Source organism: Moschus berezovskii, chromosome 12 (genome assembly GCF_049115385.1).
Source record: "Moschus berezovskii isolate FMDL1 chromosome 12, NW_MosBer_1.0, whole genome shotgun sequence".
NCBI lineage: Eukaryota > Metazoa > Chordata > Mammalia > Artiodactyla > Moschidae > Moschus > Moschus berezovskii.
Genome location: NC_142471.1, coordinates 51,013,030 through 51,025,356, shown reverse-complemented (window position 1 = coordinate 51,025,356; position 12,327 = coordinate 51,013,030). Strand labels below are relative to the sequence as shown.

At 34.1% G+C, this 12,327-nt stretch overlaps 1 protein-coding gene across 16 annotated transcripts in view; it reads right to left on the bottom strand.

Annotated features, from left to right (window-relative positions):
- PCDH15 (protocadherin related 15) overlaps positions 1 to 12,327 on the bottom strand; it is an 870,688-nt gene that overhangs the window by 371,130 nt on the left and 487,231 nt on the right. For 14 of the 16 annotated variants that reach the window (XM_088842500.1, XM_088842496.1, XM_088842498.1 and 11 more), the window contains 2 exons: positions 4,128 to 4,262; positions 2,561 to 2,710 (listed from right to left, as the gene is read on the bottom strand). In XM_088842500.1, coding sequence (XP_088698626.1) covers positions 2,561 to 2,710; positions 4,128 to 4,262 — 285 coding nt within the window. Of the gene's footprint in view, positions 1 to 2,560; positions 2,711 to 4,127; positions 4,263 to 8,088; positions 8,110 to 12,327 lie in introns of all 16 variants that reach the window. The other 2 variants (XM_088842495.1, XM_055425191.2) reach the window with 1 other exon arrangement.

Below are 12,327 nucleotides of genomic sequence, written 5' to 3'. Positions count from 1 at the left end.
GTTCGATCCCTGGGTTGGGAAGATCCCCTGGAGAAGGGAACGTCTACCCACTCCAGTATTCTGCCCTAGAGAATTCCATGGACTGTATAGTCCATGGGGTTGCAAAGAGTCAGACACGACTGAGGAACTTTCACTTTCTTTCACTTTATTTCATGAAAAATAGATAATAATTTATCTTTTGAATCGATATTTACTGCCTGGCTAGTATATCTGGCATGTGCTGGTGTCAGAGTGGCAAATAAGATAGATGGTCGCTAATGGGGTTTTTAGTTTGGAGTGGGGACAAGAAGAAAAGATAATTTTAGGTGGCCATAGTGGCTCTAAAAGTAATTAGAGAAAGCAAGTTATAAAATAAGAACTGTGATGCAGGGTGTATGTGTATAGTGTATATTGGAAGGTTATTGACACTAAGCTATTAGGAAAGCTTTCTCTGAGGTGATATTTTGAGCTGAGTCCTGTATGATGAGAGTGAGTTAGCCTTATAAAAGATCAGATAAGAAGTGTTCTTGGTTAATAGAAAATAGTGTACAAAAGCCACGAGACATACAGTTAACTATTTTTTCCCAGACATTTCACACTAATGAAGACACACTGTTGTATCATAGTGTATTGGCTGCACACTGGTGGGCTACAAGAACAGGAACTATTAATGAAGAAAAATTACTAGGAATTATCTACAGAAAACTACTAAGGAATGCTTCTTCAGAAAGAAAAAAAGTCTAAAGAACAAAGAAAGTAATTAAGCTATAAATAGAAGGGAAAGAGATCAAGGTAAAGGAAAAAATTGGAGAAAATGGGAATGAGCAAGACACATTCAGATAACTGGAAGTGATGGTCGAGTAGGACTGAAACATACATATATGAATAGAAGGCCAAAGATGAAGCTGGGAGGAAAGCATTCAGACCATGAAGACTTAAGTACATTGTTAAGGCATTTGGACTGCTCTTTTTCACTCCTCTGAAATATATAATACTAAAATATATAGATAGATAAATTCATTTATTAGCATTATTTATATACTATATTATGTAATAGATTATATTTTATATAAACACATATCATATATTGTTACATAACATATATTGTATATAAATTTTAGTAATAATTTGGAGCCATTACAATACTCTAAAAAGTATATAGAATCATGACCTTCCTGGCCTGAGAGTAATTTCAAATTATTAAGTCTGACTCTCAGGTATAGAGGAAAATAAAGATCAGTAGTCTTTACATTACTAGGCAACTGAAACCTTTTGGGTTTTCTTTTTTCTTTTTTTTATTGATTACCTAAGTATTACATATGGAGCTTCAGATCCATGAAAGCTGGAGTGAATCTTGCTCATCTGTATTTCTCAGTAGCCACCTAGATGATTCTGATGTGAAATGGCAACCCATTCCAGTAATCTTGCCTGGAGAAGTCCATGGACAAAGGAGCCTGCTGGGCTACCATCCATTGGGTCTCAAAGAGTCGGATATGACTGAGTGACTACCACACACACACAGTCACTTTGAAAATTACTAGAGTTAACTGTTCTCCAGAGTTCTAAAAATCTTCAAGGAAAAATATTACTACTTCTTTACAATTTATACACAGAATATTGAAAAGGAAATTTGAGATAATCTGCGATTCACTTAAATGTAATAAGTACAGGTAACGGTGATGGACAGGGAGGCCTGGCGTGCTGTGGTTCATGGGGTCGCAAAGAGTCGGACACGACTAAGCGACTGAACTGAACTGAATGATAAAAATAAGACAAATCAAGGACAAAGATTTTGCCAGATTTCTGTGTTTTCAAAGATATCATTTATTATAGAATCTTAATTTTTCCTGTTGTAGTGATTCCATTTTAGGTCCAAGTAATCAATGTCTAAGAGTACTGTCCAATAATCTAGTCCTTTGTATTTACCACTAAGGGAAATTTGGGCTTCCCTGGTAGCTCAGCTGGTAGACCTCAGTTGGATTCCTGTGTTGGAAAGATCCCCTGGAGAAGGGATAGGCTATCCTCTGCAGTATTCATGGGTTTCCTTGGTGGCTCTAATTGTAAAGAATCCACCTGCAATGCAGGAGACATGGATTCGATCCTTGGGTTGGGAAGATACCCTGGAGGAGGGCATGGCAACCCACTCCAGTGTTCTTGCCTGGAGAATCCCCATGGACAGAGGAGCCTGGCAGGCTACAGTCCTTGGGGTCACAAAGATTTAACCCATTTTCACAATAGTTTAAAATAATTTGAAGTTTTAAACTACATGTTTAATGCGTGAATACAGTATATTACTGTATTCACTTTATTATGTTCAACATATAATGTTAAATTTAAAAAATCAGTTCATAAATAAGTCAAATTGCTATTTGTGTATCTAGCTAATTTTACTTTAAAGTGCATACAGGTACACTTTCAATCAAAAAGTAAACATAAATGTAAATCTTTTTAAGCTAAATTATGCCATAAGATAACCCTGAAATTCACTTTTATTTCTTAAGCAATTTCTTAACCAATGAGTTGTAAAATACCTAAGGAAATAATTGTTTCAAATATATCCTCATATTATATGGATAATTACCTGTATGACACTGTCCCCAGGATTCATATCTGTATAAACATAGACATCATAGGATATTTCAGGGAAGGTTGGAGTGTTGTCATTTGCATCCATCACCCGAATATTGACAATAACTGGCTCACTTTCTTGGACACCATCAAATGCTGTTATCTTTGGGGGTAGAAAAATAAATTTAATAGAGAAGTCATGCAAACATAAGCAGTACAGAATTCACTCCTACAATTTGAAAAGTTTCTTATATGTAATTTATAGTTTCAAAAGGATACTAAAATGTTTGCTGATAAAAGGAAATAATAAAACTATAATAATACATATTACCAAAGTGTTTTAATGTGCTAGGAAGCAATTATGGAGGATTCTGCTTGATTTTTATATATTAAATTCTAATCATACTTTCAATAACCTGATATATAAAATGTTCTAGAGGTTTGAAGTGGTCCAATAACATTGCTAATTCTTAGTAATTAACTACTATTTAACCTTTAAAAAATGAATTGGGAAATACTCTTACATATTTTGTATACAATGCAATAGTTGCTTTTACAATAACATGCTTATATAAATCAAGAAAGCAGGTGCCCTAAACATGTAATATTCTAATAATTCACAAAGATCACAAATTCTAAAGGACCCATTGGCAGTCATTAAGAGTGACATCTTAACTATATTATTAACTTTTAAAGAAAGTCTCACAAAAGTCAGTGCACTAACAATACCATTGTGGTCCTGAATGACTTCTGAAATCTACTCTGTATCTAAGTTTTAACTGTAGATTTTAGGTCTTCTGGAAGCTCTGAGTCTGCTGTATAAGTTTCACCAGAAAAAACAAAATTCTTGCATAAATTCCATTTCCTATATTTTTCTATCAGCTCATTTTTCCCCTATATTTGAATAAAATCTGGCTCAGAAATTCGGATGATAATTAGAACCCTCTTTTTACCTCTATTCAGCTGTCAATCTTTCTGTTTCTTTTCTTCCTCCTCCAGGTTAATCTAACCTAAGAATTCTTGTTGTGGGGGGCTGTCCTGTGTATTATGTCTCTCAGTATTGTCAGTGTCTACCCACCAGATGCCAGTAGCACCTTTTGGTTAAGAGCAAACAAAAATGTCTCCAGAAATTGCAAAATGGTTCTGGGCAGGCTGGTGGGAGCAGGAATCTTCCCTAGTGAGAACCACTGGCCTAACCCTAAGACAAACCTAAAACTGTAATAACAATAAATATATAAACAAATGTTAGAAAATAATTTTTATTTTGTCGATTCTACTTTATAATACCTCAGTTTAAGTCAATCATGAGTGGATGGTGAAGAGCGAGACTCCAATTTGCTTTCATCTCAAAATTTATCTTTCTTCCATTGGAAAGAGTAGTAATAAAACTATATAAACTGACAAAAAAGAAATACTTCTGAGGAAAATTTTATTATTTACATTCTCTGTTATTAATTGAATATACTGCATTTTTTCTTTTCCAACCATTGAACTTTTCAATTTTAAACAAACATCTCTTTCTCTTGCATACATATACATTTATATGCATATATATATATACATATATGAAATCTCTTTACCGAAAAAGTGTAAGTTTGCTGTTCTTCCCTGTCCACCGGTTGAAGTAAGGTGAGGTAGCGAGTGATTCCAGTCTGTGTGACAGTGAAGACTGAAGTGTAATCATTCAAAAAAAGGTGAAGCTCTGGGTCTTTCGTCTTAAGAGAAAAAAAAAAAAGCCAATATTTAAAATGTTTATAAACAATATAGTTATTAGTTCATTACCTGGAAATTCATTTTTCAAATTTATTACAGGTATAACTGCATTAAGAATTTTCTAAAGAAAAGAGAGATTCAACTAGAAATTTGTTCAGAGTTGAGTAAAACTACCCAAAGATAATTACTCATTTGTGGAAAATAAGTACTGATATAATTAATGTGAATAAAAGCAAAAATAATAGGAAGAAGAATAACATAAAACAGTCTAATTGAATATGTTCTTACTGATTATTTAATATCAATATTTTCCAGAACTTTATTGGACTTGAGAAATAAGAAATAAATGCAAGAAAAGGAAACTGAAGCCCAGAATTTTAGCTGTAGAATTTTATAGTTACTTCATTTATAGAAATAAACTGCACACATGCATAATATTATTCTGTTCTCATGTTTAATGTAAATTAGAAATAAAACTGGTTATGTATAATTCATTATAAATATTATGCTTGTTCTTTCTTATTTTAATGTAAATATTCTCCAGGGGAAACATAATATTTATTTTGATTAAAATATTTCTGATGATTAAATTCAAATATTTGAATTGACATGTGTCTTATAAAAAGGTTTAGTAAACAATGATATATACATCAAATGAAAGTGATTGCAAAAGTTCAAAACACAGGTAATTAACTAGGTATTGGAAATCCTTCGCAATTCTATTGCCGTCTCTTAAAGATAAGTTATTAATATCTGCAATTCAGAGAAAGAACAAAGACATAAAATGGGAAGGCTTGGATTGGTGTCTGCATAGTGGAAAAGAAAGGAAGGTGCAGTGAACAAAAGGGGATTATTGAGAGAGTGTGGACTATCAGGAAGGCTATAAAAAATAAGAACATACAGGGAGGTAAGGTTTTCATAAATTATGGCAACTTTAAAAATATTATGGTGTGAAATGTGATTTAAAATCACAGGTTACTTTTCTATCAGATATCATCAAAGGCTGAGGGCAGAATAGACAGTCTGGAATTGTTTACATATATATTGTTGATTAAAAAAAATTAGAAACTCCCATTAAAAAAAAATTCTATGTAGAAGTGAGAAAGTTGAAATGCATACTGCTATATTAAAAGGTGTGTATAACTTGACCCACAGACACTTTACATCTACCTAAAGTTTCAATATGTATATATTTCAAATTACCTTGGAGTGAATAGTTTCATTTGAACCTGACATGTTATGTATTTATAGTATCTTATTAGGAGATAGCCATATCATGGCAGCTTTCTAGTCCACAATTTTGACATGAGGTCAGTGTGCTATATTTATCTTGGAATATTAAAAAATTCTATAGATAACTTTCCATTGATCCATCTATTATAAAATAATCAAAGTTGTTAAGAGTTGGGAAACTCTAGAGGCTTCACACTGACATTATATTCTAGTGGACACTTCAGCTGTTTTCATTGCAATGTCATAATTTCAGCAGCTCAGCATGTATAGGAAGCATGGCTGGGGTATTTGGTTAAATCAAATACGTTATTAAATAAAAGGCTAAATTATTTTAAAAGGTAAATTGTAAAATGCACATTAAAACATACTTAAACCACATTTTGGGGATTCTTATAATATTTGAGAGCCAATTGTAATAAATTCAGTTATTGTTTTTAAATGATCACAAATTTTAGTTAGCATGCATTTTCAGTTAAAAGAAAACTCAATAAATACAAGTAACTGCTCTTTTTTAGTGTTTACTTATCAAGGTAAAATCACTAGACTTTTAAATTCATATAGTTATTTCTATTCTCTGACTGTACCAACAATGATGCCTACAAATATAGCTTCTTTAACTCATATATTTACACTATAAGTAATCTAAGTAGGGCAAGTTTTGCTACATGATTTGCTTGCCAAATGTTTACTTCTTTTTCTTCATTCAAATCCATCAGTCAACCCTCTCTCACTGTCTCTTCTTCAACTGTAACCTGTTAGTAAATTTGTTAGATATATTCATTCACATAATCACCACATTTTAAGCATTTTTTTATGTCAGGTGCTCTGATAATGCAATACTGAAATGAGTGCTGGGTTGTAAACTAGTGAATGTATGTGTAACTGTGGTATGATTGTGTCACAAACCACACTATTTCGTGTATTTATGAAAGCAACAAGATTTTCATCATCAAGTGCTTCCCATTTGAAGATGATATGCACACCAGGACTTCGTAAACAGTATCTCTCATATTTGATAACAAGAAATACTAAAGAATTTTTGATAATTTGTCTCTATTTCAAGTCCTTTTATAATAACTAGCTAGAATACTAAAATAACATTTCCCAGAACTGCAGACTGTTTTATGTAAAAATATACATATAACATAATGCATAATGTTAGCATTGTACATGGCATGTTATAGCTTATTCCAATCTGCCTTGCACAGTGAATTTTTGGTTAAAATATAACTTTTGAAGCTAATTAATATTCAAAATAGTAACCTTTTAAATTTGATATATGTATGAAGCATGCATAGATGCTATGGGTGAATGTCTGAGCATTTAGCTGACAATCATCCAGTTGTCACTCAAAGTTCAACACCTTAGATTCACTTGTAATGATAACACTAGTTTCAGGTGTGGTGTACAGTGAATGTAAAAGGAAGAGAATACTCTGGTTTATTATTCTGATAGGGACAGTATATTTTATGTAGTCCTTGTGTAGATTAATTTATTTAAAGTAAATATTAATTTTCTGGATCAAAATATACACAGGGGGCTAATTATTACAACAACTTTTCCCAATAAAGAATAATATTATTTTACTCTAAAGTATACATTCCATAAATACCAAAAGCACAATATATTAGTTTGTTGATTTGTGTATTATTTTCTGGGAGGGCAAAATAAACTCCAATATTTATTCACAGCACAACTAAAATTAATTCAAATACACAAACACAAAGGTAAACTAACACATAAATGTAAAATTTAAAAATTCCGTCACATAGAAGAAATATGACAGTCTATTGGATTTAAAACCAATTTTGGGTTTCCAATGAGACTCAAAATATGATATAACAAATTCATGCACACACAAGATAATATGCATCCTCATATATATGCACACACAACACAGAGATGTATATGTACATATGTATATATATATATATATGGGCTTCCCTGGTGGCTCAGAGGTTAAAGCGTCTGCCTCCAATGCGGGAGACCCGGGTTCGATCCCTAGGTCGGGAAGATTCCCTGGAGAAGGAAATGGTAACCCACTCCAGTATTCTTGCCTGGAGAATCCCATGGAAGGAGAGGCCTGGTAGGCTACAGTCCACGGGGTCGCAAAGAGTCGGACACGACTGAGCGACTGAACGGAACGGATATATATATACACATATATATATATAATTGCATACTTATGTGCATACATATAAATTATAAAGCATAGGAAGAAAATGATGAAAAAGTTAATCTCATCTGTCAACTTGAATTAATTGACCGTAGTTTTCTGAAGTACCTTGTTTAAAGGGTTCAATCCTCACATTAGGATCTTTGAAAGACTATGATGAATTATTAATGGTTCATGAATTAAAATATAATAATTATATAATCTTTGGGATTACATGCAGTTTGAATTCTACACAATTTCATACTACTACTATCAATAATATGTAAATAAGTTTAGATTGCATATATATCTTAATAATTTTTAATAAATGATAATGAAGTAATTGTCTAGCTCTTTTTATAGTAGAACAAAAAAGAACAAGGAAGTGAATCACAGCAATTAACAAAAAAACAAACACAAAATTAACAACTAGTACCTACAGGAACACCACCCGGCAGAACCTATATGCAAATTAAACATTAAATGAAAAATTGTAAATGTGAATGACCACAAATATATATATGGCAGAATATAACTAGTAAAAAGCCAACAAACCTCCAAACAAACAAACAAAAACAATTTTCCAGTTCATTTAAACTAACAACTTTTTTGAAGGTGTATTTTTTCCCTAATATTTTGATACATCATAACATATGTATGATAGTATAGCGATATTTATAAAATACATATGCACATTATACCATTGAAAGTGTAATGTATTAAATTTCAAGGATACCTTTATTATGAAACAGTAGCACTATAGAGGAATGCAAATTGATTTGGAATTATAAGTGGATCGCTGATTTTCTGAAAGTTAGAGCATAACCTCTATTGATTATTATTCTTTTTTTTTCTTATATCTATAATTCAATAAGCAATTTTAGTGGTTCTGCCAAAGAAAACCTGGTGGTTCCAGACATGCCTCTTGTGCAGTACTTGCTCTATGCATATTCTGGACTATTATAAAACTATGAGGTAAGAATGGTTAAAAAAATTCATAAATGTCATTCATATGTATATTACATATTACATACATACATACATTTTACACATATATGTATATGTTGATATGTATATATCTATAAGAAGGAACATTAGCACAAATATTGTTGGCTACATTTTTTACACTCTTCATGTGACTTAAGATTCCTTCTGACTAAACATCTACATGCTAATAACACTACGAATCACCAATCTCTGCTACTAGTTGCTAAAATTTTGTCTTATTTTCTACTGAATTGAACAGATAAAACAACTTAATTTTTGGAAAAACAGACCTAAGTCTGTCTCTTTCTTGGCATCTGCCCTATGGCATAGCTGTGCTCAAGAAAACCAACTCCTGCAATGACCACTTCTCTTCATGTCTGATGCTTTATCTCCATTCTGTTTGGTAATATGGGTATGAGGTGATGTATCTTTGTTTATATTCTTAAATCCTTTATCCCTATGCTGATTAAATTCACTAATATTGACATTCAAAAACTGCTAGAATTTACCATGTAGTAAGATTCTTTGCAAACTAAAAGGGCCTTTAAGCTTTCTTTTGTTAATACAGATCTTAAAGTAGCCTAACATTAAATGTATTTTACTTTTGAGAAACAAAGAACACGTGGCTTGAGGGAAAACTCTGATTCAGAAGCACGTAAATTCATCTTCAAACATATCAATGACTAGTCTAAAGATTTATACTGTGTACTGGCAAATGGAAGATATAAAGAATAATGGCTGAGTTACAAGAATGCTGGCTTCAACTTAATGTGATAAAGAGCTTTCTAGGAATTAGTTATCTAACCATGGAATGGGCCATACTCTGAAGCAGTTAATTCAACATCATTAGAAATGTTGATACATATACCAAGATACTCTCATTCCTTTACTCATACCTGGACTTACTAGTTCATTAAACAACTACTAGAACATACTAAGTTCTGGGAACAGTGTAAGATCTTTAGGATACAAAAGTTAAGATTTAGGATCTATCCTCAAGGGATTTAAATTCAATGAGGGAAAAAGACATATGCAATGATGTAAATAGAACTTCAGAGAAATTCACCAAAAAGAGACTTGCAACTCAACAGAGAATCATAATCTAGAAAATATTCTTAAATGAGAGGATGTGTGCATGCTAAGTTGCTTCAGTCATGTCTGACTCTTTGAGACCCTATGGACTGTAGCCCACCAGGATTTTTTTCAGTCTATGGGATTCTCCAGGCAAATGGGATTTTCCAGGCAAGAGTACTGGAGTGGCTTGCCATTGCCTTCTCCGAAGGATATTGGAATGGATTGCAATGCCCTCCTCCAGGGGATCTTCCCAACCCAGGGGTCAAACCCACATCTCTTAAGTCTCCTGCACTGGCAGGCAGGGCCTTTATCACTAGTGCTACCTGGAAAGTCCCAAATTAGATGATGTCTGAGCTAAATTCCAAACACTGAGCATAAGTTATCCAAACTAATTTGTGTAATGGAAGATGAAAAATTTAGAAAAAAGAAAATGTAACAAACAAAAGGTTAATTATATACACAGCAGTTTGGTGTAACTCAAGAAACTACAAGCAGTATTTCCCGGTGATCCAGTGGTTAAGAATCCATCTGCTAATGCAGAGGACACAGGTTTGATCCCTAGTGCAACAAGATCCCACATATGAGGAGACAACTGAGCAGGTGTGCCACAACTACAGATCCCGCTCTTGAGCCTAAATTTCTGAGCCTGCATGTTGCAACTACTGAAGCCAGCATGCCTGAGAGCCTGTGCCCTGCAATAAGATAACCCACCTTAATGAGAAGTCCATGTACCACAACTAGAGACGAGCCCTTGCTCACTGCAACTAGAGAAAGCCCACGGGCAGCAAGTAAGACCCAGTGCAGCCATAAATAAATGAAAATTTTAAAAATAAATAAATAAAAGGAACTACAAATATTTGCTAAATGTAAATAGATGGAAGCAGGAAGTTTTAGCAAATGTTCAGGTATCAAGTAACAGAAAGACATGCACATGAGCTTGAAATTTCTTCTGCAAAGAATTTCATGCAGCAAAGTCATGAAAGGATACTACACAGAGGTCTGATATAGTCAGATTTGAACTTTGAATAAATATCTTTAGTAGTTGAGTGAAAGATGGATCTGAGTAAGAATCAAAAAAAAAAAAAATCGAAGCAAAAAGATGAGGAGGCAATTTTGATAAAAGACAAATAGGTTGTAAGAGTGGAGAGAAAAAAGAGTCAGGAAATATTCAGAGGACAAACCAGGAAGATTTTAAAGATTTCTTAATTGTCTCAAAGTGAAAGTGAAAGTCTCATCTGACTCTCCATGGAATTCTTCAGGCCAGAATACTGGAAGAGTAATTGTTCCCTTCTCCAGGGGATCTTTCCAATCTAGGGATCAAACCCAGGTCTCCTGCATTGCAGGCAGATTCTTTCCCATCTGAACCACCAAGGAAGCCCAGGAATACTGAAGTAGGTGGCCTATCCCTTCTCTAGCATATATTCCCAACCTAGGAATCGAATCAGGGTCTCCTGCATTGCAGGCGGATTCTTTACCAGTTGAGTTACCAGGGAAGCCCGTAAGGAGATATATTTGCCTCTAAAAAGTAAACAAATTCACTCTAAAAGTTAAATCAGACAAAAAGAATTGTTTACATTCATTTAGTATTTTGTCTCAAGTAAACAAAAATCAAAGACAGCTCCTACGTTTCAAGCTGGAGTGCCACAATGAAGTGTAAAATCAATTCCTGAAGAAGGAACTTTAATAGAACATTTAATTGATTTTACACTTCATTGTCCCACTCCAGCTTGAAACGTAGGAGCTGTCTTTGATTTTTGTTTACTTGAGACAAAATACTAAATGAATATTAGTTATGTCTTTCTCCACGTACGTGGCTTCATCTCAGGGAAGTTTTCTCCCCCTCTCCATCATCGCCAACACCAAGCGAAGGAGCTGGCCAAGGTAGTAGTGATTGCTATCTTTTTGGACCATTGATGTTTGAACAAAAGACAGCAAGTAGTGAATATAAGGCTCACAGCATTATTCAGCTATCACACGGACGAACTACAAGTTAAACCTAAGTTTATCTAACTCCAAAGCACAGGCTCTAAAGAACTTCAATGTACTGTCCCATCCCTTGGAAACATTTGAGAGTATTTAGCAGGCTAACTCGGAGAAGGCAATGGCAAGCCACTCCAGTACTCTTGCCTCGAAAATCCCATGGACGGAGGAGCCTGGTAGGCTGCAGTCCATGGGGTCGCTAAAGGTCAGACACGACTGAGCGACTTCATTTTCACACATTGGAGAAGGAAATGGCAACCCACTCCAGTGTTCTTGCCTGGAGAATCCCAGGGACGGGGGAGGCTGGTGGGCTGCCGTCTATGGGGTCACACAGAGTTGGACACGACTGAAGTGACTTAGCAGCAGCAGCAGCAGCAGCAGGCTAACTGAATTGTAAGTCTCCACGAGCAGAATTCTAAGTCGTGTTTTCCGAAGGTTTCAGACCCAGGAGCTCTCTCCACCCTAACTCAGTAATAACTCGAAGTCCCACTATCCTTTTCAAAGTCCCTTTAACTCAGTTTTAACATTTGTAATTTTAAAGTGAATGACGATCCAGGAAGGACTGTGTGCAAGAAATCATAGGGCTTAGTACCCAACCACTAAATAATATAAACGCACCAAGAAACTACAAGTACATA